The 27,354-nt window shown below is 54.4% G+C and overlaps 2 protein-coding genes across 8 annotated transcripts in view; one reads left to right on the top strand and one right to left on the bottom strand.

Moving 5' to 3' along the window:
- DOT1L (DOT1 like histone lysine methyltransferase) overlaps nt 1-17,828 on the top strand; it is a 77,710-nt gene extending 59,882 nt beyond the window's left edge. For 2 of the 7 annotated variants that reach the window (XM_039385625.1, XM_027717217.2), the window contains exons 24-29: nt 968-1,560; nt 2,181-2,386; nt 3,756-3,820; nt 4,744-5,712; nt 6,834-7,441; nt 10,733-17,828. In XM_039385625.1, the coding sequence (XP_039241559.1) occupies nt 968-1,560; nt 2,181-2,386; nt 3,756-3,820; nt 4,744-5,712; nt 6,834-7,405 (2,405 nt within the window). In that variant the 3' untranslated portion in view covers nt 7,406-7,441; nt 10,733-17,828. Of the gene's footprint in view, nt 1-967; nt 1,561-2,180; nt 2,387-3,755; nt 3,821-4,743; nt 5,713-6,833; nt 9,451-10,732 lie in introns of those variants that run through there. The other 5 variants (XM_027717220.2, XM_027717218.2, XM_027717219.2 and 2 more) reach the window with 5 other exon arrangements.
- A 2,488-nt stretch (nt 17,829-20,316) lies between these two features.
- PLEKHJ1 (pleckstrin homology domain containing J1) lies at nt 20,317-27,283 on the bottom strand. Its single transcript, XM_027717245.2, has 6 exons — nt 26,997-27,283; nt 24,745-24,812; nt 23,696-23,762; nt 22,116-22,206; nt 21,881-21,944; nt 20,317-21,435 (listed from the first exon to the last, which is right to left on the bottom strand). Exons 1-6 carry the CDS (start codon nt 27,088-27,090, stop codon nt 21,352-21,354), a joined length of 468 nt encoding a protein of 155 aa, XP_027573046.1. The 5' UTR covers nt 27,091-27,283; the 3' UTR covers nt 20,317-21,351.
- Nucleotides 27,284-27,354: the final 71 nt, after the last annotated feature.

Raw genomic sequence — 27,354 nt, 5'->3', positions numbered from 1 at the left:
TGATTTTACAGGGTGATGGGGATATTTTAATATCAAAATGAATTTCTTGGTGAAGGTTAAAGAGGTGCCTCATGAGCAGTTGTAAAGGCACAAGTACCTGGGGAGGAAAAGGTCAAATGGGAGAGGACAGGGATGCCTTTGGGTGCAGACATTGCCTCTGAACTCACTCATCTGTGGAAATTGTGGCCTTTAGCTACTCAGGGAATGGGATTGGCCAGGAAAAGTAGGTTCTAGGGTCCAGAAGTGATTCTACAGCTGCTCCCTCACCAGAGAGAGGTTTTGTCTCAGTGTCCACCACCCCCAGGGGCTTGGGTTGTTTTAACATCTGTTTTGCAAAAGGGTTTGGCTGCACTTTTCTGTAAAACCAGTGAAATATTTAAAAACCCCTTGTTGTAAACCGTTGCTGTGTTCCCATCCACCCCTTTTATTTAGAGAGCCCTGGCCTTGCTTGAGCACTAAACCCATTTATGGTACTTCCTGACAAATCCTGAATTCCCTTTCCAAGCTCCCTCCCGTTCAGTCTCTGAAGATCCCTGTCACCTCCTGAGTTGCTGAACTGTGAGGAGGTGGGCTGTGTGCATGGCAGAGTCCTTCTGCTGTGGGGCAGGAGAGGACTGAGCCTGGCCATCTCTGTGCTTGATGAAAGGAAGGAGCTGAGAGCAGAGGAGCCCTGATTTCAGGAAGTGTAACAATCCAAGCAAAACTTACACTTGAATTCCATTTAAAACTGGGGAGAGCATAGGAGACCTCCATATAACACACGAATTTTGCAGGAGGGTAGTGCAAGTCCCTGACCCCAAAGTGGCAGCTGAGCCCCCCGAGCCACGCTGTCAGTGCCCTGTGGAGCAGCAGCCGTGTGTTCCCGTGTATCCATGGCCCTGGCTGGAGTCTGGAATGCCTCCCAGCCCCGCAGCACGGTGACCTCTGGCTCAGCCCCAGCAATGATCTATACTTTCCCTTTCAACAGGTTTTTCTTACTCTTCTGGCTCCGTGGCAGTCAATGGAAATCTTACAAACAGCCCAGCCCATCTTAACCATAGTGTTGATCAGGCAGCTCTGGACGACTCTGGGAGTCTGTTTAACTCTGTAGGGTCTCGGAGTTCCACCCCACAACATCCTTTGCTAATGATGCAGCCGAGGAACTCTGGGCAGAGCTCCCCTGCCCAGCAGCACTCGGCGAGCCCCAGGCTGGGTGCCCAGAGCCTGGGAGGGGTTTTGCAGTTTGCAGATGCTCAGAAGATCTTTGCCGAAGGAACAAAGGGGGACCTTCAGTCTGATGCAGATCCTGAGACCGAGGCCAAGAGAAGAATCATCTTTACAATCTCTCCTAATACAGGACATGTAAAACAATCCCCTCCCAGCAAGCACAGCCCTGTGCCCGCGGGCGCTCGGCTGGAGCTCGGCCAAGCCCACGCCCAGGACGGGAAGAAGCGGGGCCGGAGGAAGAGATCTGGGAATCTCAGCGGGAGCTCCGGGGTCTCCCCGAAGCGCAAACCCCTCCCTGCTGTGTCTGGGCTCTTTACGCAGCCGTCGGGGTCACCCCTCAACATCAACTCCATGGTAAGAGCTCTGCCATTATCCCTGATTCCCTCTTGGAGTTAGGGATGAGCTCCAGCTGTTCTCTCCCTGGCTGGAGCTGGAATTGGTGTGAAGACTCTTCGGGAATTGCTGCAAACTCGGTGAACAGTTTGAACATCTTGCAAGAGTTCTGTGCTGCCAGAGCATTAAGAATTAAAAATAATCTCTTCCCTCATGACAAAGAGCTTGTTTCTGCACTGAAGTTGATATTTAGGCTGTAGATTCAATATTTTGAAAATAGTTTAAGCTAAGATTGACTAAACAGCCTAAGAGTGCCAGAAGCATATGGCATTCTTGCTAATGAAGCCAGTTATAGAGCTGTGCTCGTGTGATCCTGCAGTGGAGTTTGAAAGGAAAACGATTATCCTATGTCTTCATTTCTGCCTTGAAACATATTATCAAAGAATGAGAATTAGCTATTTTTCCAAGTTATATTTGACCTTTCACCCCAGGTTCTAATGCAGGAGGCGGCATATAGTGCTAAAGAAGCAGCTGTTGCATGTTCTAGAGCAAGTTAAGCCTGCCTTTAATACCCTTAACAAGATGCCTTGTTTCTAAAGGGATGCTCTCATCTGTAACTCCTTTCTTTCCTTCTTGCCCAGGTCAATAACATTAACCAGCCCTTAGAAATAACAGCCATTTCCTCTCCTGAAAACTCCCTGAAGAACTCTCCTGTTCCTTACCAGGACAATGACCAGCCCCCCGTGCTGAAAAAGGAGAAGCCCCTCGTTCAGAGCAATGGTGTCCATTACTCCCCCCTGACATCGGATGACGAGCAGGGCTCTGAGGATGAGCACAATAGCAGCAGGTGAATGCACAGGCACAGCTCAGGGGGAGATTTCTCTGAGCTGATAACCCTGCTCTGAACTGCAGGGCTGTGTTAAGCCTCTTTGTTCCCCTGGCTTGGAGACCCAGTCCATTATCCCAAGCCTCTTACGTGGAACAGGGAAGGTATTTAGGCAGCAGAGCTTGACTGTGGGAACCTGCTGCTGCAGTGTTTGCAAGGCTGGCAGGGGCTGGCCTCTGGCACAACTGGTGTGGAAATGATTTGGGGAAAGAGAGGAGACTGAGGGGAGACTCCTCGGGGGCTGCAGCTCCTGCCGAGGGGAGGCGGAGGGGCAGGGACTGAGCTCTGCTCTGGGACCAGGGACAGGACCCAGGGAAGGGCTGGAGCTGTGCCAGGGGGGTTGGGATGGATCTCAGGGAAAGGTTCTTCCCCCACAGGGTGCTGGGGCACTGCCCAGGCTCCCCAGGGCAGTGGGCACGGCCCCAAGGCTGCCAGAGCTCCAGGAGCGTTTGGACAACACTCTGAGGGACAGGGTGGGATTGTTGGGGTGTCTGTGCAGGGCCAGGGGTTGGACTGGATGGACCTTGTGGGTCCCTTCCAGCTCTGAATATTTTATGGTTCTGTGATTTATTTCCTGGGTTGCCTGGGAGGAGCACTGAGGTTGTGTGTGATCTCTAAGGATCTGTTTCCCACTTACTCTCACTTTGAACCTTTGTTCAAAATTCTTCATTTCCTGCCCCAAACTATTGATGTGTTGCTCTGAAAATCAATTACTTGACCCCCTTTGCCTGCCGGGGGGGTACAATTTTTTTCTTGTTTAAGGTGCTGGAAAATTGGGTTTAAATTGCCAGAGGGCAGGGTTAGGTGGGATACTGGGAAGGAATTGTTGGCTGTGAGGGTGGGGAGGCCCTGGCACAGGTTGCCCAGAGCAGCTGTGGCTGCCCCTGGATCCCTGGAAGTGTCCCAGGCCAGGTTGGATGGGGCTTGGGAGCAACCTGGGCTAGTGGAAGGTGTCCCTGCCCATGGCAGGGGGTTGGAATGGGATGGGCTTTAAGGTCCCTCCCATCCCAAACCATCTTATGGTTCTATGAAAAATAACCACTCCAGAAATGGGGTTCTACTTCTTATTCTGAAAGAAATGCAGCAATAAAGTCCCCTGAATGTGCCCTAATCTTGGCAAAGAGCAATAGTTCTGTCATAGCTTTTACCTCAAGTTTGTTGTGGGTTTTTTGAATGCTTTTAAGCTCCTTTAATAACACACAACTGTCTGAGCTGGTTTGTATACTCTGGTCATCTGCTAAGATGTGATGATGAGGAAGGCAGACTGGGAGGGTAAATGTGCAACAGAAGGTTTGCAATAAGTGCTTCAACCTTTTTATTTTCCCACTAGAATTGAGAGGAAAATTGCAACAATATCATTGGAAAGCAAATCTCCACAGAAGACTGTTGAAAATGGTACGTGTGGGGAATGTTACTGGTTTGTGGGGATGGTGGGACGGGGGGGTGGGTGTCTGGCCCTGGCTGAAGCTGCCAGGCAGCAGCAGGTTTCTCTTTGCTGCTGGGCAGACTGAAGTTCTTAATTATAATTGAGACAGGTAGCCAATAATTACAGATTTTGGGTCACTTCTTTCTGTAGTTGCAGGTCTCCAAAGATCTGACCACTGTTTTCAGTGATTCAGGGTTCGGGGAGGGGTCTGTAGGACAAAGACTGAGGGAGAAGTAGATCAGCATTCTCAGACTTTGTCAGAGCTTTAAAGGAAAGGTTGAGAGCTCTTAGCTGACTTCACAAATATTTCTGCCTTTGGATCAGACTTATAAAATGTGGGTGCAGAAAGATAAAAAATGTGGGTGTTGCCCAGGGAAGGGAACAGAGCTGGGGAAGGGGCTGGAGCACCAGGAGAGGCTGGGGGGGCTCATCCTGGAGCAAAGGAGGCTCAGGGGGGACCTTCTGGCTCTGCAACCCCCTGACAGGAGGGGGGAGCCGGGGGGGGAGTCGGGCTCTGCTGCCAGGGAACAAGGGACAGGAGGAGAGGGAATGGCCCCAAGTTGTGCCAGGGGAGGTTTAGATTGGATATTAGGGAATATTTCTTCATGGAAAGGGTGGTCAGGCGTTGGAAGAGGCTGCCCAGGGCAGTGGTGGAGTCACCATCCCTGGGAGTGTTAAAAAAACATCTGGATGTGGCCCTTGGGGACAGGGGTTAGTGGTGACCACAGTGGTGGTGCTGGGCTGGTGGTTGGACTCAATGATCTTAAAGGTCTTTCCAACCTCAGGGATTCTGTGGGTGTATTAAACCCTGTTTTCAATGAAAATGGAGAATTGAATGCCTTCAGTTCAGTGACTGCTGGTTTTTGACCTCCCCAAATCTTCTCCCCCCCAGGCGGCAGCTTGAACGGGCGGAAACAAGCCCAGGGCACCGAGAACATGAACAGCAGCAAATGGAAATCCACCTTCTCCCCGATCTCTGACATCAACCTGACCAAAACCACGGACAGCCCCTTGCAGTCGGGCTCGGCCCTGAGCCAGAGCTCCCTGTTTGCCTTCCGGCCGCCCTCCGAGGAGAGCCTGGCCCTGGACGGGGCCAAGGCCGCGGCACACGCCAGGAAGGGCATGGCCGTGCCCCCAGACGGGCTCAGCCCTGGCACCAACCCCTCCAACGGCTTCGCCTACAACGGGGGCCTCTCTGCCGAGCTGGGCCTGCACAACTTCATGGACGGTGCTTCCCTCCCACACAAGGCTCCGGACGGGGCCGCTCCCAACTGCTCCCTGGGATTCCCGTCCCAGCGGGGCAAGGACGTGGGATCCGTGTCGGACGCGAACCTGTTCCTGAACAAGAGGCAGCTGGAAGGGCTGGGCAGCTCCAAGGGGGAAGAGCTGAGTCGCTCTGGGGCCAAGGGCAAAGAGCTCGGCGAGCTGGGCGGCCGCGCGGGGGGTTCCTCGGAGAAGAGCTCCCTGCAGCACAACGGGAAGGTCGGCAAGGGAAGGGACCGAGAGGTGGAGTTTAAAAACGGCCACAACCTTTTCATTTCTGCTGCTGTTTCGTCTGGTGGCCTTCTGAATGGTAAAAGCCTTTCTACTGCTGTTTCTTCAGCAGGCAACCCAGCATCTTCTGTTCCGACCCACCACCCCTTCCTCAACACTCTGACCACTGGATCGCAGTTCCCCCTCGGCCCCATGGCCTTGCAAGCAAACCTCAACTCGGTGACAAACTCCTCAGTATTGCAGTCCTTATTTAATTCCATGCCAGCTGCTGCCAGTCTGGTCCACGTGTCATCAGCTGCAACCAGACTGACTAACTCTCACACTATGGGGAACTTCTCTCCTGGGGTTACAGGTGGAACAGTTGGAGGTAGGCAGAACTCTTTCTCTGGTATAAGGCAGGGCCTAAAGGAAAGTCTGACACTGCCTCTCCAGGGGTGAAACCCTTTCATTTCTACAGGATGTGAAGCAGATGTGTCCCACATAAGCAGTCTCCTCTCTCTCTCTTGGAATTGCTAGGATGAGTTCAGTTCCCCACAGTGAAATCTCGTGAGCTTTGTCTGCTAGATGAGCTTGTTGTATCACCCCAATGAAACAATGCACCCAGACTTTGTGATTGCTGATGTTTGCTTGTTCAGATGTGTCTGTGTTGGAACCAACTTAGGTCTGACTGCAGGTAACAGATTTCACTGGTCGTGGTACCGAGTTAAGGATCTCTAACTTGTGAACTTGAGTAAAGGTTGGGATTAGGCCTGGAATGGATTTAGCGTGATCCAGGAGGAGCAGAACATCAGAGGAGATGGTGTTGGGAGTTTCATAGCAGTTCTGGCTCTTGAATGGACACGAAGAGCATTTCTTGGCCAGGAAGGGCAGTGCCATATGCACCTTGCACTTCTGGGATTCTGCACAGGCTTGGCTTCTGTGGCCCACACCGGGGACAAGCTGGCAGGACTAGAAGATAGGCTGGACCTGCCATTTCTCAGTGTCCAGGGCAGTTTTTCTTACCTGTCCATAATCACTCAGGCACCATGTCGGGAAATCCTAACTCTGCCATCTCTCAGCACGTAGATTTGCTGCAGTTCCAGCTCCCCTCTGCTGCCCTGTAAGCGGGGGAGCAGGAGGGTGGGGAGGGAAGAGCAGCACTTTGAGTCTCCAGATAAACCGACTCTAAAGACCACATAATCTCATCCCAACCCTGCCTCTGTGCTATAGAACTGACAGTTCTTGGGGCTGACCATTTCCCCTCGTGGCATTTAGAGGTTGGCAGTAGGAAAGGTAAGTGCACTCTTTTGTACCTCCCGGCCTGCACCATTATCTCCCATTGCTTGCTGCCTTCTCACGCTGCATATTTTTGTATGGGGCTGGACTATTATAATTTTGCTTTTTCTTTTTTTTTAATTTTGTTTTGCTTCTTTGTTTTGTTTCTCTTGTCACTTTGAGACTGTACCAAAGCCCGTCTGTTGAAGCTGAGTTTTTCTCTCCTGTTTGCAGGTATTTTTAACCACGCGGTGCCTTCTGCCTCCTCCTCTCATCAGTTTGGAGCCAGTTTCAGCAGCAGTGCTGTCTCTAGCAGCACAGTGCTAAGCTTAAACCCTCTGCAGGCTGTTGCCAGCACCTCATCCTCATCCTTCCCACCCTCTGCCTCTAATTTAGTAACATCTAGCGAGACTAGAGCCGCTCAGCCCCTCAGCAGGGCACCCGTGCAGCCCGTTTTCCACCCCCCTCCTAACGTTTCCTTGCCTCCCCCTCCTCCTTTGCTCGCTTCTAACCCCGAGCCCGCGCTCCTGCAGAACCTGCCATCCCTCCCGGCTGGAGAAACATTCCTGCCCTCCTCCTCCTCCTCCTCCTCCTCCTCCTCCTCCTCCTCGTCCTCCTCCTGTGCTGCTTCTGTCCAGTCTAACGCTTCTTTGTCTCTCAAACTCGCCTCCCTCCAGCACAAACCCTCCCGCCCCTCCTTCACCGTGCACCACCCGGCCGTGCCGCAGCCCGGCGCTGCCATGTGGGTCACGCTGGGCGTGCAGCCCCCGCTGGCCTCGCACCTCCCGGGGGTGAAGCCGCGCTAAAGGGCCCGGCTCGAGCCGGCGGGGCTGCTCTGCAAGGTAAGGCCGGGCACGGACCCGCAGGGCTGGGCAAAGAGGGCTCCATCCTGCAGAGACAGGGCAGGGAGGGGTGGGGAGACCTCTCGCATGGGGGAGAACTTCTAAAACAGGGGGGAAATCCTCTGAAGTGGGGCAAGAATCCACTAAATTGAGGGAAGAATCCCCTAAAAGGAGGGAAGAATCCCCTAAAAGGAGGGAAGAATCCCCTAAAAGGAGGGAAGAATCGTCTAAAACAGGGGAAGAAACATCTAAAATGAGGCAAGAATCCCTAAAATGGGAATAAGCGTCTATAGGGACGCTTCTTCCAGGGAAGAAACCTGGAACGGGGAAAGAATCCTCTAAAACGGGGATAAAACCTCTAAAATGGGAAAGAAGCCTCTAAAATGGGGAAGAAACCTCTAAAACAGGAGAAGAATCCTCTAAAACAGGGGAAGAAACATCTAAAATGGGGAAGAAATGTCCAAAACGGGAAGAATCTTCTAAGCTGGGAAGGATCCTCTAAAATGGGGAGAAAACCTCTAAAATGGGAGTAGAATCCTCTGAAATAGGGAGAAAAACCTCTAAAACAGAGGAAGAATCCCCTAAAAGGAGGGAAGAATCCCCTAAAATGGGAAGAAGCGTCTATAAAGGGAAGAAACCTGGAACAGGGAAAGAACTCTCTAAAATGGAGAGAAAATCTCTAAAATGGGAAGAATCCTGTAAAATGGGGAAGAATCCTCTAAAACGGGAGAAGAATCCTCTAAAACAGGGGAAGAAACATCTAAAATGGGGAAGAAATGTCCAAAATGGGAAGAAACTTCTACAATGGGAAGGATCCTCTAAAATGGGGAGAAAACCTCTAAACCAGGAAGAATTCTGTAAAATGGGGCAAGGATCCTCCAGAATTGGGGAAGAAACCTCTCAAATGGGGGAAAAAAATCCTCTGAAGTGGGGCAAGAATCCTCTAAAACAGGAGAGAAATCTCTGAAACAGATGATAAATTCTCTAAAATGGGGGGAAAGCCTCTAAAATGGGAAGAAATGTGTAAAACAGAGGAAGAATTATCTAATATGGGGAAAAAACCATCTAAAATGGGGGAAGAATCCTCTAAAATGTGGGAAGAACCCTCTAAAATGGGCCAAATCCATGTGAAATGTGGGAAGCAAGTCACCTGGTGGCAGAGGCTGGGGAGTGTGGCTGCTCTGTGCTCTGGGAGTCAGGATTTCTCGACAAGGAGAGCTCACAGGGGGAACTGCTCTGGCACTGTAGGATCATGGTCAGGATTGTTGGGATCACCTTGTGGAAGTGTTTATGTCTGAGGATCAGCAGGCAGGAGGAAATGTCTGGTTTTGATGTGGTTTTATGGAGTTGTGGGCAGTGGGGGTTGCCCTTCTGACCCTCCCACACAAGCTGGTCCCACACTTGTCCCGTGGTGCCACTTTGGGCCTGTCTGTGGTGGTCTTGGTTTCACTGCCAGTCAACAGCAGCTGCTTGAAATAGTCCTCAAGTTCCCAGTGTCCAGGTGTCAGGCTCTGGAGAGCAGATCCCCTGGGCTTGCAGTGCAGTCAGTGCCCCTGCCCTGCTGGAAACACAGAACGGGCAGCACAGGAGGGCTGGGAATGCCCTGGCACTGCCAGGGCTGCCAGGAACAGGCTCAGCAGATGCTCCATCTGTGTCCCAACCTCTGGGATGAGAACTCAGGGAATGCTCAGGGTGCTCCACGCAGGGGCCGTAGGAGAGGAGGGTTCCATGGCCGTGTCCGTTCCTCCTGAAGCAGGTATTTGTCTCTAGAGCAACTCCAGAATGAACTGTACCACCACAGGGCTGGGGGCTGTGGTTCCTGACAATGTCTGGGGCATCCTGCTGTCAAACAACTCGTGCTTGCCAAGGGCCACCAGCCTGTCCGGCCCCGGGGTTGGCTCCGTGCTTTCCGTGTAGGTCTGTGCTGTTGTTGTGTCCACTGATCCCAAAGCTACAAACGTGGTTGAAAACACTCTTTGCTGCTTATAAAGATTACAATATACCTGAGAGATTCTTTGTGCATTGTGTATAAGTGTTTTCCTCACCAAATTGCTCCACAGGCACCACAAAGCCTCCCTGGGGCTTTGTGAGGCACGTAAGTATTCCCTGTCCTTCCCCCCAGGAGAGGGAGGCCGAGGAAGGGCTTTGAGGACTGCGGGGCCTGTGTGGGGAGGGGAAGACCCTGAACAGAGACAAGATGGGGAAAAATGAGGGGGGGCTGGTGAGGAGGGTCAGGATTGGGGTTCTGTGCAGTGGGAACCCCTGGACATGAGGCCGTGCTGGACTAGGCCGAGATTGTCCCAGTCACTAAAAATTCAGGATAATAGACAAGGCACAAAAATGGCTTATGGAGAAGAGTAGGTGGGTGACAAAGCTGGGCTGTGGAGCAGGGGAGCAGAACTGGTGGTCCCAGAGATGGCAGACTGGCTGTGATCCTGCTCCCTGTGACTCGAGCACAGGTCACGTGTCGGAGCAGTCCATTGGTTTTGGAGGGAATATCCATGGTCAGGCCTGGGTGAACCAAGGCTGGCATCTGGAACTGGGGGCTAAAATAACCTTCTTTGCCTCTCTGCCCTGGAGCCAGGCTGGGAGAGCTGGGGGGGTTCACCTGGAGGAGAGAAGGCTCCTGGGACACCTGAGAGCCCCTTTCAGTGCCTGAAGGGGCTCCAGGAGAGCTGGAGAGGGACTGGGGACAAGGGATGGAAGGACAGGACAAGGGGAATGGCTTCCCAGTGCCAGAGGGCAGAGTTAGATGGGAGATTGGGCAGGAATTGTTGGCTGTGAGGGTGGTGAGGCCCTGGCACAGGTTGCCCAGAGCAGCTGTGGCTGCCCCATCCCTGGAAGTGTCCAAGGCCAGGCTGGAGCAACCTGGGCTAGTGGAAGGTGTCCAAGGCGGGGGGTTGAAACTGGGTGATCTTTAAGGTCCCTCTCAACTCAAACCAGCCTGGGATTCATAATTTCCCCCTCATGGTATTAAAAAATTCAGAGCAGATGAAGGTGTGGCACAACCAGTGAAGTGCTGGGGGGGATCCTCTCCCCCACTCCAGGTCAGCCCCGTGGGACAGAGTTCAACACAGTCCCACTGGCAGCTCAAAAAACTGCCACTTGGAGGGGCCTTGTGTCTCTTGGGACATCCATCCTTGTCATCTAACTGGGATTGGGCCAAGAGCTGCTCCATCTTTGCTGGCTGAGGAGGCCTTGGAGCAGTGTAGAAATGCTTGACACATCTAACACACAGCAGATTTTGGTCTTTTATTTAGATGAGTCTCTTCCTCTCCTCCTGTTGTGCAGGTAACTAGGATTTCTACCTCAACCCAATGTGACCTATGCAAGGACAACGTGGACCAACTTCACTCGGCTTCCACTGAAAGGTGCTCACCTGGCCTGTGCAGGGGTTTCTACTCTCTTACTACTGGACAAAATAAAAACCATAAAAAGACCTAAACAACAGAGCAAACATTTACTGTGAATCTGAGTTAAAAAAAAAAAGAAAAAAAAAGGCAAAAAAAAAAAGAAAAAGGCAAAAGAAACGCTTAAAGCTCCAGTTTGTATTGTTGATAGTTTAGATAAAGTATTTATCTTTTTTTAAAGTGAAAACAATTTTGACTTATTTTATTCCACCTAGACTCATAAACACAAGTTATTATTAAATTCTCTGAATACTAAAGGACTGGCACACCAGCAGAGATGTAAAGAGCCTCCTCGGTGCTATTTTGTCCGTCAGAACTGTGCCTCTAGTTTGAACCCTTGGTGCTGATTTGGAGGGTTGACCAATGCCAAACCCAGTTTTTGGGAAGGCCTACAGCTTATTTATTCCCCTGACTCTGTTCATATCCCAAAATCCACCTGGTTGGCAGCAGAGTGAGCGACAGAGGAAGGACTTCTCCTCCCTGGGGGTGATTTGGACTGAGCCAGGCGCTGCCAGCTGGGTGGGTTTGAGTTGTGTTCATGGCAAAGAGCTCCAGGGCACAGTTGGAACACGAGAATTCCAAGTGCTGCCCCTTTCAAACTCCTCCCCTGGGCCATGTGCTGGTGGCACTCAGGTCACTGTGAATTTTGGTAGCTAAGTCTGGTCGCTCCCTTTGGGCCTGTGAACAGGGTGTGTGATCACTGGTGTTGGTCCAGCCCTTTTCCCAGCCCTGGGAATTCTGAACGTTGTGCTTCTGTCCTGCTGCAGGTGGCAGATTTCCCCGGCTTGCTGGTTTTGTTCCAAGTGTTTTGTTGGTAGGGTTTTGATACTTGACTCTGAGCTGGCTTAGCCCTGTACATTTGTTGACCAAGTGCATTTTGCTTTTGTGTTCCTCTGCTTTCAGTAGGTCTTAACTGGTAGTTCACAAAAACACCCTGCTCTGCCTGGCCGTGCTGCCACTGTCCCATGGGGGCAGGGGGTTGTGTCGTGACTCGTGTACAGAAAGAGCCTCCAAAAGGCTGATTTTATGGAGATGTGATGGAACCTTACGGATTTCCTATATTTTATTTCACTTTTAGGTTGTACAATGCACAGTGAACTTGTGAAAACTTATTTATTTGAGTGCAAAAGTGAGGGGAAGAGGAGGATTCCAGTAGGAATCAGGCTGGGCTGAGTTTACCTGGGCCAAGCGCCACTAAAGGCAACTGCAGTGGAGGGGGGATTGTGATGGGAATGGCTGGAAAAAACACCTTGAAGCTTTGGAAAACACCTCCCTGCTGGCCCTGGTGCTCTGAGGGGCAGCAGTGGCTGCTCTGTGTCCTTAAATCCCTCCTGGGGAGTCTCCCACCTCCAGCAGTCAGGCTTTGGCTGTGAGCACCCCATGGAGCATCCCGGGGTCACCAACAGCTGGAGAACTGCCTTGGGAGGAGGGGAGGTCCCTCTGCCCTCCTGGGCTCTCCTGCTGCCTGGATCCAGGAGCAGGGTTGGGAATGCTGTGTTCCAAGAGCAATCTTAGGAGGGATTTGGGACCAAGTGCAGTTATTTTGTTGATTCCTGAGCGTGTGTTCCACGGGCAGCCTCTGTGAGCAAACTGGGGATCCGACTTTGCTGCCTTATTCCCTGGGAAGGGAAGGGATTGACAGCCCTGGGAACTGGGGACATTTGGGAACGTTTTCTGTGCCATGGGTGGGGCAGGACTGGGCAGTGGAGCTCCTGCTGAGGGACTGACAGGGCGGTGAAAGCCTGGGAAGGGCAGCAGAGCTCCGAGGGGAGAGTGAGGAACATCCAGTAGCTTCTAGTGGAAGCCAAACACAGTGTCCTGGAATCCAGGAGGACAATGTAACCCAGATGTTTTGCAGCTGGGAGTTGGGCAGCTCCAGCTTTTTTCCCAGCCCAGGGCAGAGTGCTGGGGCCTCTGGAGGCTTTAACTGAGTGATTAGTGGAGGGACAGCGGCCTTAATTAGCGACACCTCCCCCATCGTTTGTTCCTCCGGTGAGAGAAGAGGAAAGACAAGGAGAAGGTTTTCATCACCCTGATTCGATCAGCTCCCTGCCTGCAGAGGGACCAGGATATGGTGCTCCTTGGACCTGCTGTGCCCCCTTCACCCCAAAGCACAGAGATCAGCAGGAGAACTCTGCCCCCCAGGTGTGCTGTGCAGGGAGAGCTCGGGGCATTCCCGGGACACGTGTGGAGATGCTGCTGGAGAAGGAACCAGTCCAGAGACCCTGCAGAACCCCCTGTGCTTTCCAGCACTGCTGTAACCCTGTATTGCCCTGGCACTCCTTGGGTGCTGAGCATGGACAGATCCTTGCTGTGGGAATGGCCCTCCCTGCCCTGATGTTCACAGCATTCCAGGAGCTGCTGTCTGGGAGCAGGATGGACATGGAGCAGTGGTGGCCTTGGCAGTGGCGCTTTACAGCTGGACTCTGTGATCTCAAAGCTCTTTTCCAACCTCAGTAATTCCATGATTCCACAACCCTGAGTTTGCCCTCTGCTCTCCAGTGGGTGCTGTGGGAAGGGCATCCCTCTGTCCCCCGGTGTCCCCTGTGCCAGGGGGCTGTGGATCAGCAGTGGAATGGGCAGCACAACCCCCTGGAGCTCAGCACAGGGTGTTACTGGGCCACTGCCAACCCCCCAGTGCCCTGAAGTTGGTGAGTCTCCAGAATCATCCAGGAAGGCCCAAGGAAAGCAGACCTGATTGACATGTCTTGGGATGTGCTGGAAGGGGATCCAGCCTGGCTGAGCCTCAGCCTCCACCTACCTCTGCACCCCCCTGCTGCCATGGCAGTGCTGGGTCCGTCCTGGCAGCCCCTGATGGAATCTGGAGCTGCTCTGGCTTCACCAGGGTCTTCCCCCACACCCGGCACCTTCCCTGTGCCATGGACCTGGTCCTGATCCCTGGGATGTGCTTCCAGAGGGGGCCTGGAGACCTGGTGCCTGCAGAGCAGAGCTGAGGTGGGAAGCCAGGAGAGCAGGTTTTGATGTCTCAGTGCTGTGTGAGCTGGGAGATGTTGTGGCCAAGAGATTCCTGGTTTTGTCTTCCCCCTCCCTGATGTTTTATGGCTTTGCAAGTTCAACTCAGCATCCTGGAATCCTGAGTTGGAAGTGACCCACAGGGATCATCGAGTCCAAGCCCTGGCCAGCTTGTTTCTCCTCTGAAAACTGGGAAGAGCTTTTCCCTGGCTGAAGGAAGAGCTTTGAGCTGCTGGGATCTCATCCATGTGGCTCCAGGCCCACGACCCCCTGACCCCACTGTCCGAGCACTGAGCCCGAGCCTGAAACCTGTTTGCAATAACTGAAGATACTCTGGAGTGATCAAAGCCAAAAGAAAAGAATTCCTTCTGTGTTACCACATCCTGTCTGTGCTGGGTCCAGTCATTCCGGGGCTGTCACACACGTCCCCTCTCCTCCACACCACTGCTGCCAGCCAGGGGCTCGGCAGGAAGCTGAAATGCATCGTTGCCAGAAAAAAAAAAAGGAACTTCCTGAGTGTTGTGCTGAGGAAAACCTGTCCCTGCTGCTCAATGTCAGCCTTGAGGAACAAGCTCTTCCTTTTTTGGGGATTTGCTACCTCTGGCTCACTGGTCCCAGTCCCCTGGGACCCCCCCCCCATTCCATCCTGGGAGGGCTCCAAAGGCACCTGGACTCGGGATCTGCTGCAGATCAGTCACTCAGTAGCAATCCTTCCACTATCCAGGGGTGTGGAGGCACCCACAGCTGGAATGCTGAGGGAGAGAGTGGGAAAACACTGCTGGAGGATGGAGAGGTTCGTGCTGCTGGATCCGAGCTGGTGTGTGGGATAACGGGGATATTGAGGTGTCCCACCATCACCTCGTGCTGCAAAGGAGGCTGTTGCCTTTAGGAAAAGTGTGGATCAGTCTGGACAAGCAGTGCTGGGAACATCTTCACCTCTCAGTGTGATGGATGCAGTGGGAGAGAGGAGCAGGGGAGCAGCAAATCCTCCCTGTGCGGGACATTCTGGGCTGGGCAGCAGCTCCAGCTGTTCCTTCTGTCAGCAGGAACTTGTGTCTCCCTGAGCAGACAGATCAGGACTTTCTTGTGCTTCCATCTCATTTCCTTCCTTCCTGGTGGTGACAGCCCTTCATCTGTCAGTGCCTGGTTTGTGCTGCCCCTGCTCTGGGCTGGGTTTGGCCCCGGGCTCCGCCTGGGATGGGGAGCTGGATCCCCCTGTGCCAGGAATCACTGGTGGGATGGAGAGCTCGTAGGGTCTCCCTCTGTGATCCACAGTGGCTGAAGCCCCCAGGCAGGAGGGTTCCATCACTTGCTCATGAGCAGATCTGCTCATCACTTTTTGAATCTGGAGATTCCAAATCCCCAGGACTTGATGCCCAGCCTGGAGCTCTCCCAGCTCTGGGTCCTGCTCGGTTCAGGTGCTGAGTCTCTTCTTTCTTCAGTCAGGACTTGAGGAAGTAACTTGTGCAGTTGTACCCTGGCAGTACAGAGGTCTCCAGCTTGATCAGCTCTTCCATCACATCTGGAAACATCTGCACTCCAGAGCTGCTGGGCCTGGGCAGGGCTGGCTGGGGGGTGTCCCTGCCCTCACCCTGGGAGGGTTTCCTTCTGAGAGGTGTGTTGGGGACAGTTCTTTAACCTCCTTCTTTGAGGCTTGGACTGGGTGACCTTTAGAGGTCATTCCCCACCCAGCCTGTCCCGTGATTCCCTGTGCGGACAGATCTGGGATGGTCTCCTTGGCTTGGAAGGGGAGTGGGAGGAGGTGGAGCCAGACCTGCCTCCCCTGCTCCTGCAGAGCCACCCCAAGGGTGCTGCACACCACAGTGCATTCACTCCCTGTGCTCATCCTGTTCCATCTCATCCCAGCCTTCTCTTGGAAGAGTCTGGATCTTCCTGCACTGCTGGGCTGCCCCTGCCAGGGGAAGGTGGAATTTTCCTTTACTGTGGAATAATGAGCCATGGACAGGTGGCCTCCAGGGCCTGTGTGGTTTGGTTCCTGCTGGGACTGTGTGTTTAGAAAGCAGCATCTGCTCCCCTTTCCTGCTGTTTTTCCACTTGGAATGAGTCCAGGCAGAGGAAAAGCCAAGGGATTGGGTGACAGGGAGAGTCCCTGGGGTGCAGAGGGAACTCCTGGCTCTGGCTCAGGTGGGACACACACTCAGGGCCAGCAAGTGCTTCCAGCTCCCCGAGTTCCCCCAGGGCCCCCCCGTGGGATCTGTGGGACCTGTGCCCTCGGGATGCTCCTGCTTCCCTGCCCTGCTCCTGCTTCCCTGCCCTGCTCCTGCCCATTGCTGGAGGAGATTCCCAGTGCTGGGAGTTGGTTCTCCAGCTGCTGATGGTGATTCCTGTCCTGGCCCTTCCTTCCCTCCTTGGCCGGGTCTGGAGCTGGTGCTGAGCTGGGAACAGGGGTCACTGTCCCCACGGAGCCAGTGGGTGCTGCTCATGGAATCCCTTGGGATTGGGTGCTTTGTCCTGGTGCTGATGCCAAGGTGGCTTTGGTTGGTCACGTCCTGCAGAACCCGTTTATTCTGGTGCTGAAACTCACCCTTTCCCTGGGGGATTCTCCACGTTGTTTTTTCTTGGATAACTCCACCTTGGAGTTCTCCCAACTCCCGTGAGTGGCTGTGCTGGAAAATTCTGCTTTTGTTGTTGTTTTGCCTGAGCCAAAAGCACAGAGAGGAGTCAGGACTGGGAGCTCCAGGCTCTGGTGCCTCTGGAGCAGGGGAGGACGTTGGACAAGGCTGTGAACCCTCAATGTTGGAAAATCATTCTGGGGAGCAGAAACCAGACAGTGTTTTTGTGAACTATCTTTGCAGCACTGAGGAAAAACTCCCAGGAGTTGGAGTTTTGGGAGCACAGATGTGCAGTCGATGAACGAGGATTTGACGTTTTACTGGTTTTAAAGAGGTTTTTTTCCTTCCTTTTTTTTGCTCCATTTCTGTAGTTTGTGGATCAGGTTTTCACTAAAAGCTGGAGAACCAGTTTCAAAATGTTGTTGTGCCATATTTTATTTATCCTTATGCGTTATAAATATATAAATATCTATTTAGACTGAATATTGCATTAAAAGATGCTGTTTTTGAGAACTTCAGGGTTTAAACCCGAGACAAAAAAAAAATGGGAGATACTTCTGCAGTACTTTTGCTGTTTGGGACCTTCTTCCTGAAGAGGCTCCCTAAGTTTTTTATGGTGTAAAAACAAAATCACACCCTGAAATTCCAAGCTGGGAGATGCTGACCCTGAAGTTCTCAGGTTTGTGGTCCTTTGGTTTTCTCAAGGTACATCTGGTTGCTTTTCTGGTGCAGTCAAATAATTTTTTAAAAGGTCTCATCTCTGGAGTTATTGAGGAACAGGTGGAATGGGTTGGTCCATCCTGCTTGGCTTTTTTAACCTATTAATCTTTGAAGTGATCAATTTTTTCCAATTAAAACCCAACTCTTTAGGTCTCTGTTCTACTTAAACTTTTTAGGAGTGAGAGCCTGCCCTCGCTGAGTGGGACTTGGATGGGGAAAGCAGTAGAGGATGAGGTTGCTGTTGCTCAGGAATTGATTAGTAAACTTTTAACTACTAATAAAAGTCCATTTCCCAATGGATTTTTTGAAAAACCCATTTTCTTAGGACAGTGATATGGGATGTTTCCTAGTGAATAGGAATTAGTTTATATAATTTAGCCTATTAAACTGAATTATTTAAAATTCAAACTTCCCCTAATTTATCTTTTTTTTTTTGGATTTTTTTTAATTTTATTTTATTTTATTTTATACTGGTAAGTTGTCCTGTCATTCCTTTCATTCCTCCATAGAAATAGTGTGAATTCTGCTGTGTATATATGTATGTATAATATATATATTTCCACCCTGCCTTTCTAATTCTCCACAATGTAAGAGTTAGTTTTTGCTCCCCTCCCTCCACTTAATTTCTTGTGTCTCTCCCTTGATTTGTAATTGAAACGATGCTTTGAAGTTTTGTCTTTATATTAAAGTGTCTGTATTTTAATACACCGAGATCTTGTGGAGTTTCACTGGGTCAGAGGGGCCTGGAATTGGAGCCAGGAAATGGGATCTGGGGACCTGGTGGCATAGGAGGGACAGAGACCCCCTGACCTGGATTAGGGACCACCTTCAGCTCTGAGGGCCTGGGGGGGCCTGGGGCAGTTCTGGGCCCCTCAGGACAAGAGGGACACGGAGGGGCTGGAGCGTGTGCAGGGAAGGGAACGGAGCTGGGGAAGGGGCTGGAGCAGCAGGAGCAGCTGAGGGAGCTGGGGGGGCTCAGCCTGGAGCAAAGGAGGCTCAGGGGGGACCTTCTGGCTCTGCAACCCCCTGACAGGAGGGGGGAGCTGGGGGGGGTCGGGCTCTGCTCCCAGGGAACAAGGGACAGGAGAGGGAACAGCCCCAAGCTGTGCCAGGGGAGGTTTAGATTGGATATTAGGGAATATTTCTCCACGGAAAAGGTTGTAAAGCAGTGGCACAGGGCAGTGGTGGAGTCCCCATCCCTGGGAGTGTTCAAACAATGTGTGGATGTGGCCCTTGGGGACAGGGTCAGTGGTGGCCTCGGCAGTGCTGGGACAGTTGGACTCACTGAGGTCTTTCCAACCTAAATGATCCCGTGATTCCCAACCCCTCCCAGTGACATTCCCGTCTAGCCAGCAGTGTCAGCAGTGGGATAAACCCACCATCAGCCAGGGGAGTTAATTCACTGCATGATTCTTAAACCAAGGACCAGCCCTGGATTCCCACAGCCCTTCCCAGCTCTTGGCTCTGCTGGGCCTGACCCAGCTCATCCCAAACATGTTTGTCACCGGAGCTGCCCCTTGGCTCCACCACCAACCATCAGCTGGACCAGGTGACCTTCAGAGGTCCCTTCCAACCCAAACTGTTCCATGAAGAATCCTCTCCAAATCCCATCGTGGAGCCACCCCCAGCTGGCTCCTGGAGAGGCACCTTCCCCCCATCCCTGCTCCTGCTCCAGGGGGAGGAGACCACCTGGACACCCCCTGGAGCAGCTGGTGCTCAGGTGAGAGCCCTGAAACCCCCCCTCCCTGCCAAGGCTCTCTGCCTTAGGACAGCTCTGAGCAGCACATGGATTAAACCAAGATTTATTGGCAACATACAACAGAGAAATGGCTCTGGGGGAGCCTGGACCCAGCTCTGACTGAAATACAAAACTCCACGTGTGAAAAATTAACAATTGTCTATAAATCACCAGCAGTTGATGCAGATTTTGATGTGTCTACAAGTACCATCTCCCCTTAATGCTGAACCCCAGCCCGTGTGCCAGCCCTGCCCCAGTGTGGGTCTGAGCTCCTGGGCCCTGGAACTCTTCACAGCATTTGTTTTACATTCAGTTAAGAAATGTCACTGGTGCCTCTTGAGCAAGTGTCGGGGTTTGCTCTTGTGCCCAGAACAGCACCTGAAATGCCCCTTTCCTGCACAGTGCCAGTGGGGAAGGGTTGCCCAGTCCTGCTCCAGGACCAGGACACAGCTCCGAGTGCTAAAAAGGCCCCAAGCTTGGCAGAATTCCCGAGGTTTGGGTTAAACTGCACATGGAAGGATCCACTGATGCAGAGCTGAGCCTGGATGTGGCTGTTCTGCCCCTGGAGCTGGAGGGCAGGGGCTGTGGGATGGAGCTGGGGGGGAGCCCATGCTCATCCCAGCTCCAGTTATCCCACTGCCAAGCAGGAATCCTCCCATCCATCCTCTCCCCAGTGACCAGACCAGTCTCTTTTCACAGTAAAAGCTGCCATGCCCCCCCTCCAGGCCAGGGGTGCCCCTGCACTGAGGGAAAGCAGAGCTGGTGAGGATTAAAATGCACTTCAAAGCCATCTGAGGACACCAATTCCCTCCAGCACAAACTCCTGTGGGTTCCTGCTTTTAATCCCTCCTTGCCTGCTTCCCCTGGAGCTGCCATCTGTCTGCAAATGCCCCCTGGCTCCTGCTCCCTGCCCTGGCTTCTCCTGCAGGGCAGCTGCCCCTCAGCTCATTGTGGTGATTTTTGGAGCACCCAGATTGATTCGAGGGAAAGGGAGGATCTGGGGAAAGAAAAAGGGAAAAAAGTCTTGGCTTTCAGATTAAAAATAAAGCCTCAGTGACAGCTGTCACTGCCCTGGCACGCAGCAGTGAGAGGTAAAGAGGGAAGGCCAGGCCACTAAAGCTCTTCTTTGGGCATTTATTCCCAGCCAAAGAGGAAAAGACCCACAGCTTCCCTTCAAGCCCAGCTCAGAGGCTGCTCCACCCACCCTGGAGGGGAACAACACCCAGAGCTGCAGCCCCCAAAGCTCAGGCCCCCTCCCTGTTCCTTCTGCCACCAACCCTCTGACAGTCTCACCTGAGACCCTCCCAGGGGCTTTTCCTGGGGTTTTTCCCGGGCTGGTCCCAGGGGAGCTGCTGTGACAGTGAGGAATGTGGGTGTCCTGCAGCCCTGGGTGTGGGGAGTGTCCTCCCTCCCTCCTCTCTGGGCAGTTTTCCTTCCTGCAGCCATGGCTGGTGGGGTGGGGATGTTGTTCCTAAACCCTTCTCCTTCCCAGAGCCCCAGGGAGGCAGCCTTGGTTCCCTGGCAGCCCTGGCACAGTGTTTGGTCTGTCCCTTTGGATGCTCCCGAAGGGGGGAGAGGCTGCAGCCGTGGCTCAGGGCCTGGAGGGTTCCTGCCCAGCTGAACTCACGCCCTGCAGCCCAAACCTGCAGCCAGAGGGAGCAGCTCCTGCCTTTGCCAACCTCTCCATCTGCCTTTCCTCCCTGGGAAGCTGGATCAGAGCTCAGCCCACAGCTCTGCAGAGGGGCAGGAGCCCACAGGGATCCCTCCCCGTCCCTGTTCCTGACTGTTCCCTTTGTTCCCTCGGCTGGGCTGGAGTGAAGGCTCCCTCCAGCCCCCAGGAATCACAACACCTGCCCAGGGAAGGGAGAAGAAAACCCCCAAAGGCAAGTGCCAGTGGCTGCCCAGAGCTGCTGCCTCGGCACAGGGGAGCAGATGGCTCCTGCCTGGCAGCTGGAGCTGTGGCTGAGCATTCCCAGTGTTACTGGGAGCATTCCCAGTCCTCCCTGCTCACCAGCTCAGCCATCGGCCCCCAGAATGGCTCTGCAGGAGCAGGAGAGGGCAGGACAGGAGGGGGTTAACCCTGGAGCACAGAGATGTGATCACAGCATCCTCTTACAGCCCCAAGGGCTCCCTGGAGATTGAGGGAAGATCCCGAGCCAGGAAAGCTGCAGCTCCTTCAGGAGAGGGACAGGGAGGAGCAGGAGAAGGGCTGGAGCTCCAGCAGCTCCAGGCCCTGGAGGACATTGGGTGCTGGGAGCTCTGTCAGCCCCTGCCTCTGCTCACCCCAGGGGCCAGAGGGTTCTGCTCCCACCCCAAGGGAGCAGTTCAGCCTCCACAGCTGGGAAAGTGGGAATGTACAAGGAATTCCCTTTAAAAAAAAAGAATAAAAAATGATTTAGGTAATAAATAAGAGTCCCTTGGTCACTGTGGGGCTCTGCTGTCCTTCCCAGGGGTTGGGGTGGCCCTGGGGAGCCTGCTCAGGACTCAGGAGCCAGTTCAGCCCAGGTGAGGGAATTCCTGCTGGTGTTTTCCCAGCTGGAAACGGGCTTCCTCCGAGATCCCGTACTGCTCCAGGGGGTCCTGCAGGAGAGCACAGGGAGGCAGCAGTGAGAGGCAGATAAAGGGGTGCATGAAGTCCAGCAGCCCCTGGGAGGACACAGGACACAGCAGGTGACCAGGGGCTGTGGGCACAGGGATGCTCCGAGGGGCCTGGCAGGGTGGGAGCAGCATCTCCACCCACGGGTCTGGCCAGGGCTGGGGGCGAACTTTCCAGAGACCTGCTGGGAGTCCAGGCAGGCCTGTCCAGCTCCAATCCTTGGACCCCCAGCATGGCAGTGTGTGTGTCCGAGGGTCCGAGCGAGCACAGGAAGGTGCTCAGGTCCGGCCGTGGAGCCCACGGCTCCCCATGGAACCTGGGATCTCCTTCCAGATCAAACAGCCTGTGCAGGACTGGAGGAAACACCCACAGTCCCCAGCTCCTGTCCAAACCCATCAGTCACCACCTGACCCCGAGGGCCTCACTCACCTTCCCTGTCATCTTCTGGATCTCATTCCGGTAGAAGATCAGGCTCCTCCTCAGGAACTCGTAGCTGCAAGACAGGAGCAGACCCTGCTGAGCACAGGAGGATGTGGGCAAGTTTCAGATGCTATTTAGGGCTGCGGGAAGCTGGTTTGGGAGGAGACAAGCCCTGTGCTCCCGGGTTCCCCCCAGGCTGATCCTGGAGCTCCCGGCACAGCCTTGCTCCGATGGCTCTTCCCACCTGGCTCGTTTGAGGGCCTCGACCCACTCCTGGCACTGCTCCTCACTGGCACACTCGAAGCAGTATTTCCTCTCTGGCTCCTCGATGAAACCTGCCAGGAACAAGGAAAAAGCTCAAGGGGAGCAGCCCGTGCTCCCCTGCCAGGCTCAATTAGCACCTCTGTTAATGAGGATGAGCTGGGAGCGAGTTGGGAACCCCAGCCCTGGACCCTCTCCTGTTCCCTCCCTGCTCTGGCTGCCCTGGAGCAGCTGCCTGGGACATTTGTCAGCTTCCAGCAGCCAAAGACCTCGGGAAGAGCAACTTCCTAAATGGGAGCAATTGAATTGAAGCAGATCTGGGACTGGAACTCCCTGAGGCTCCTTGGGATTTAAATCAAAGGGAAAAACAGCCCTGAGGAAGGGCCTGGGATGCAGGCACAGAGCAGCCCCTGAGGAGTTGAACTGAACTGGGAGAGGACCCTGAGCTGCCTTTGCTGGAGGCTTTTGGGAATGTGGTGCCGTGCAAATCTCTGTGCAACTCCAGTCCTGTACAGGACAGAACCAGGAATCTCAGCAATCCCTGAGCCCAGAGCTCTGCCCTGCACAGACCCTCGGGGGTCAGGCTGCACCAAGCGTGGCACAGCCCCAGCCCCACATGGTTGCTGGGGGGTTTAACCCTTCCCTCCCTTGGGAATCCTCCCCACAGACAGCCCCAAACCCCAAACCCCCAAACTCAGCGTGACTGGTGTGCTGGGGCTGCTCGGGGGCCCTGTGGGGCAGGGGGAGCACCAGGAGGAGACACAGCTGTGCCCTGCAGCCAGGCCAAGAGATACAGGGACGGCCTTGGAGGAACATCCTGTTGTTGTCAGCACGTGTGGGATGAAAGGCCCTCCCGGGGGACACGGATGCAGCTGGAGCCGCGGTATCGCCACAAGGACACGGACAGGGCAGGAGCAGGGGCTGGAGCAGCCCCTGGAGGTTTTATCTGAGCCCACTGGGGGGGTTGGACAAAAGGCAGCAGCACAGCAGAGATCTGTCACAAAACTCCCCCCAGGAGGGATTTCTGGCTGCTCTGCACATGCAGCCGAGCAAAGCCCCCACTGCTCCAGCCGAGGAGGAGCCCTGGAATGACCCTGTGCTCAGAAGGGCATGTGGCACAGGGAGGAACAGCTGGCAGCTGAGGGATAGAACCATGGAATTGCTAAGGTTGGAAAAGATCTTTAAGATCATCAAGTCCAACCATCAACTCAGCACCACTGTGTGCACCACAAACCCACGTCCTCAGGTGCCACATTCACATGGGTTTTGGACATTTCCAGGGATGGTGGCTCCACCACTGCCCTGGGCAGCCTGAACACCCTTTCCAGGAAGAAATTTTCCCTAATATTCCACCTAAACCTCCCCTGGCACAACTTGAGGCTGTTTCCTCTTGTTCCCTGGGAGAAGAGACCAAACCCCACTTGAGGGGCACTGACCCCACAGAGGAGGGCAGGGCTGAGCTGACCCCACTGCCACCAGAGCAGCAGGAACTGAGCAGCAAAACACCTCCTTTCCCTCTGCCCCAGGGGAAAGGCCCAGGGATGGTGCCCAGGCAGCACTCACTGATGGAGAAGACGTTCTCCTCCTCTTTGGTGATCCTGCAGTGCTCCAGCAGCAGAGCTCCAATGGGCTGGAAAACACATGGAGAGAGGGTTTAACCCACAGTGCCCCCAGCACTGAACCCACAGCGTCTCCCTGGAGCCTTTTAGGCAAGTTTGACACCCTGGTGCTACTCTGCAATGATTTGGTCTGACTGCAGGATGTTCCACAACCCTTTAATCACCTTTTTGTGCTGCTGCTGTGCCTCCAGTGCCGGTCTCCCTTGCAGCACTTTGCTTGTGTTAATTAGGTGTTAATCACCTCCACCGGCTCAGAGTCAGCCTGGCCTTCACTGCTCATTTCTGGGGTGTGAAGGCAGCAAAGAACTTCCTTGCCCAGTAACTGAGACACAACTGAACTGTTCCTGGGATGCTCAACAAGCCCCCCTGTGCCGGGGCAGGGCTGGAGGGGGATGTGGGGAGCTGGAACAGCTCCGGAGGGACACACAGACACTGGAGGGACACACAGACACTGTGCTGAGCAGGGACAGGGGGTGACATGGCCTGGAACAGGAGCAACCCCCTGGGAATTCTTGTCCAAGGGACACACCGTGAGAGATGCAAATCAGGAAGCAGGGAAGGGCCTGGAAACCTCCTTTACTGAGCATTCCATGGAACATTTGGGCTGGAAGGACCTCAGAGCCCATCCAGTCCCACCCCTGCCATGGGCAGGGACACTTCCCACCAGCCCAGGGTGCTCCTTTGATCCAACCTGGCCTTGGACACTCGCAGGGATGGGGCAGCCACAGCTGCTCTGGGAATTCCATCGCAGCTCCTCCTCACCCTCCCAGGGAAGAATTCCTTCCCAGTCTCCCATCTCTCCCTGCCCCGTGCCAGTGGGAAGCCATTCCCTGTGTCCCAGGTCCCTCTCCAGCTCTCCTGCAGCCCTGCTGAGCTGATGAAAGGAAAGGTGGACACTGTCCCAGCACCGCTCTCCCAGCCCACACAACCAATCCACAGGAAAAAGAAGGAAGAGGGACAGAAGCAAACCCCACCCAGGAGCACATTCCATACCTCGGCCTCGTCTGTCCTGAAGTAGAAGAGAAAGTTCACCACGAGCTTCACCAGGCGCTTCTTCAGCACTGCAAGGACAGTCCAATTAAAATAAAATAAAATAAAATAAAACAAAAATAAAAATAGAAAATTATAATATAAAATAAAAATTAAAAAAAATGAAAATAAAAATAGAAAATAGAAAATAAAAAATAGAAATAAGCCTAGAAATAAAAATAAAATTAAAGTAAAATAAAATTAAAAATAAAATAAAAATTAAAAATAAAAATTAAAAATAAAAATAAAAATAAAGAAAAAGGAAGTGCTGAGGCAGCTGGGACAGAGAGGGGGCAGAGGGAAGCCCCTTCCAGCCTTGCCAGTGCCCAGCATGGCACAGATCCCATCAACCATTGGCACACCCTGCACCCACCCTGAGGCTGCTCCTGCAAACAGGAGCCTCAGGGTGACAAAGTCATGAGCAGCTTCTCCAGCAGCTCCAGGGCAGGCAGAGGCCACTGACACGGCCTGGGAGAGCTCCAAATCCCTGGGAGAGCTCCAAGTCCCTGGGAGAGCTCCAAATCCCTGGGAGAGCTCCAAATCCCAGGAGCCCCAGCACAGATGTCACCTCTGAGGGACAAACTCCAGCAGATCCTGGGGGAAGGAAGGCCCAGGACAAGGGAGGGTCTTCACACTCCAGTGCTGGCCTGAGAGGGAATTTGCTGGGAGATTTCAGGGAAGAGCCTCTCCAGGCCTCGCTGTCCCCAGTACATCCCATTGCTCCAGCCCAGCCCCAGAACCTCCCTCCAGTCCCACACTGGATCCCACCACCTGTGCTCTACAGCCCTCCCAGTAAGCCCCAGTGCTGCCCACCCAACCCAGCCAGTCCTAACCCCCCAGTTCCTGCCCAGTTCTCCCAGACCTTCACCCACTTTCCCAGCCTGGATTCTCCAGTACCCCCAGTCCTCCTGCCCAGGGCACACAGTTCTCCCAGTCCCTCCTCACCCAGTACTCCAAGTGCTGTCCTGATTATCCAGTACCTCCAGTCCTGCACCCCCAGGCCACCCAGTTCTCCCAGTCCCTCTCCTCCAGTCCAGCCCTGTCCCCCACAACCCCACAACTGAGGTGGTCTGGGGGGTCTTGAGGGGATCTGGGGAGGTTCTGATTCTCCAGTGGGGGATCCCCAGGTACCCCCAGTCCTGCCCCACCTCCACCTGCCCCCCCCTCCAATCCTGCCAGTTCTCCCAGTCCTACCCTGGTCCTACTGGCACTTTCCCAGTCCTGATTCCCCAGTACCCTCAATCCTGCCTCTCCAGGGCACCCAGTTCTCCCAGTACCTCTCCACCCAGTGCTCCCAATCCTTCCCATGTCCAGCCTCCACTTTCCCAGCCCTAATCCTCCAGTGCCTCCAATCCTGCCCACCCAACATAGTCCTAATCCCAGTTCCTGCCCAGTTCTTCCAGTCCTGCCTCGCTCCTACTCCCAGTTTCCCACTCCCGATTCTCCAGCACCCCCAAAGCATCCAGTTCTCCCAGTTCCTCTCCAGCTCCATCCCTCAGCAACTCCAGCCCGGATTCTCCAGCTGGGGACCCCCAGTCCTGCCCCCCTTTCACCTGCCCATCCCAATCCTGCCAGTTCTCCCAGTCCTGCCCTGGTCCTACCCCCAGTTTCCCACTCGTGATTCTCCAGTACCCCCAGTCCTGCCCACCCAGCACAGTCCAACCCCTCTCCCCACCCAGTGCTTCCCAGTCCTCCCAGTCCGTTCCCAGTCCCCCCAGTGCTGCCCACCCAACCTAGCCAGTCCTAACCCCAGTTCCTGCCCAGTTCTCCCAGTCCTGCCCTGCTCCTACTCCCAGTTTCCCTGTCCTGATTCCCCAGTACCCCCAATCCTGCCCACCCAACACAGTCAATCCTGTCCCCGCTCCCAGCTCTCCCAGTCCTGACCTGGTCATATCCCCACTTTCCCAGTCACAATTCTCCAATCCCCCCAGTCCTGCCCACCCAACACAGCCAATCCTAACTCCCCCTCCTCACTCCCAGTACTCTCAGTCCCGCCCTGACCCTAATCCCAGTTTCCCACTCCATTCCCAATCCCCCCAGTCCTGCCCACCCAACACAGCCACTCCTATCCCCCCTCCCCGTCCCCAGTTCCTGCCCCGCTCCTGCCCCCAGTTTCCCAGCCCGGATTCCCCAGTACCCCCACACCACCCAGCTCTCCCGGGCGCTCTCCACCCCGACTCCGCAGCCGGGACCGTCCGTCCCCCGTCCCCGCTCACCGCTGCCCTTCTTGGGCACGCTCATGCGGATCTCGGCCGCCTTCTCCGCGGGCTGCCGGGACAGGGACAGCAGCTCGCGCTCGTTGTAGCGCATGGCCGGAGCCCCCGGCCCGCCGATCCCGCTGTTCCTTCCGATCCCGCCGATCCCAGCGTTCCCGCCGCTCCTGCCGATCCCGCTGTTCCTTCCGATCCCGCCGATCCCAGCGTTCCCGCCGCTCCTGCCGATCCCGCTGTTCCTTCCGATCCCGCCGATCCCAGCGTTCCCGCTGTTCCCGGAGTTCCCGGAAGGGCCCGGGCGGTGCCCGGGAAGCGCTCGCGCGCTCCCGGAAGGGCTCGCGGCGGGAACGCGCAGGCGCGC

This window comes from Pipra filicauda, unplaced genomic scaffold, assembly GCF_003945595.2.
Source record: "Pipra filicauda isolate LSUMZ 115617 unplaced genomic scaffold, ASM394559v2 scaffold423_size595307_pilon, whole genome shotgun sequence".
NCBI classification, from domain to species: domain Eukaryota; kingdom Metazoa; phylum Chordata; class Aves; order Passeriformes; family Pipridae; genus Pipra; species Pipra filicauda.
The sequence above is the reverse complement of the archived record's forward strand: the minus strand, read 5'-3'. Positions and strand labels throughout refer to the sequence as shown.

Excerpts from the sequence above, each read along its gene's own strand:
- PLEKHJ1 (XM_027717245.2), bottom strand. The coding sequence starts at position 27,090 with ATGCGCTACAACGAGCGCGAGCTGCTGTCCCTGTCCCGGCAGCCCGCG. Across the intron at positions 24,813-26,996 it reads CGTGCCCAAGAAGGGCAGCG|TGCTGAAGAAGCGCCTGGTG; the intron begins GTGAGCGGGGAC and ends CTGTCCTTGCAG. Across the intron at positions 22,207-23,695 it reads GGAGAACGTCTTCTCCATCA|GTTTCATCGAGGAGCCAGAG; the intron begins GTGAGTGCTGCC and ends TGTTCCTGGCAG.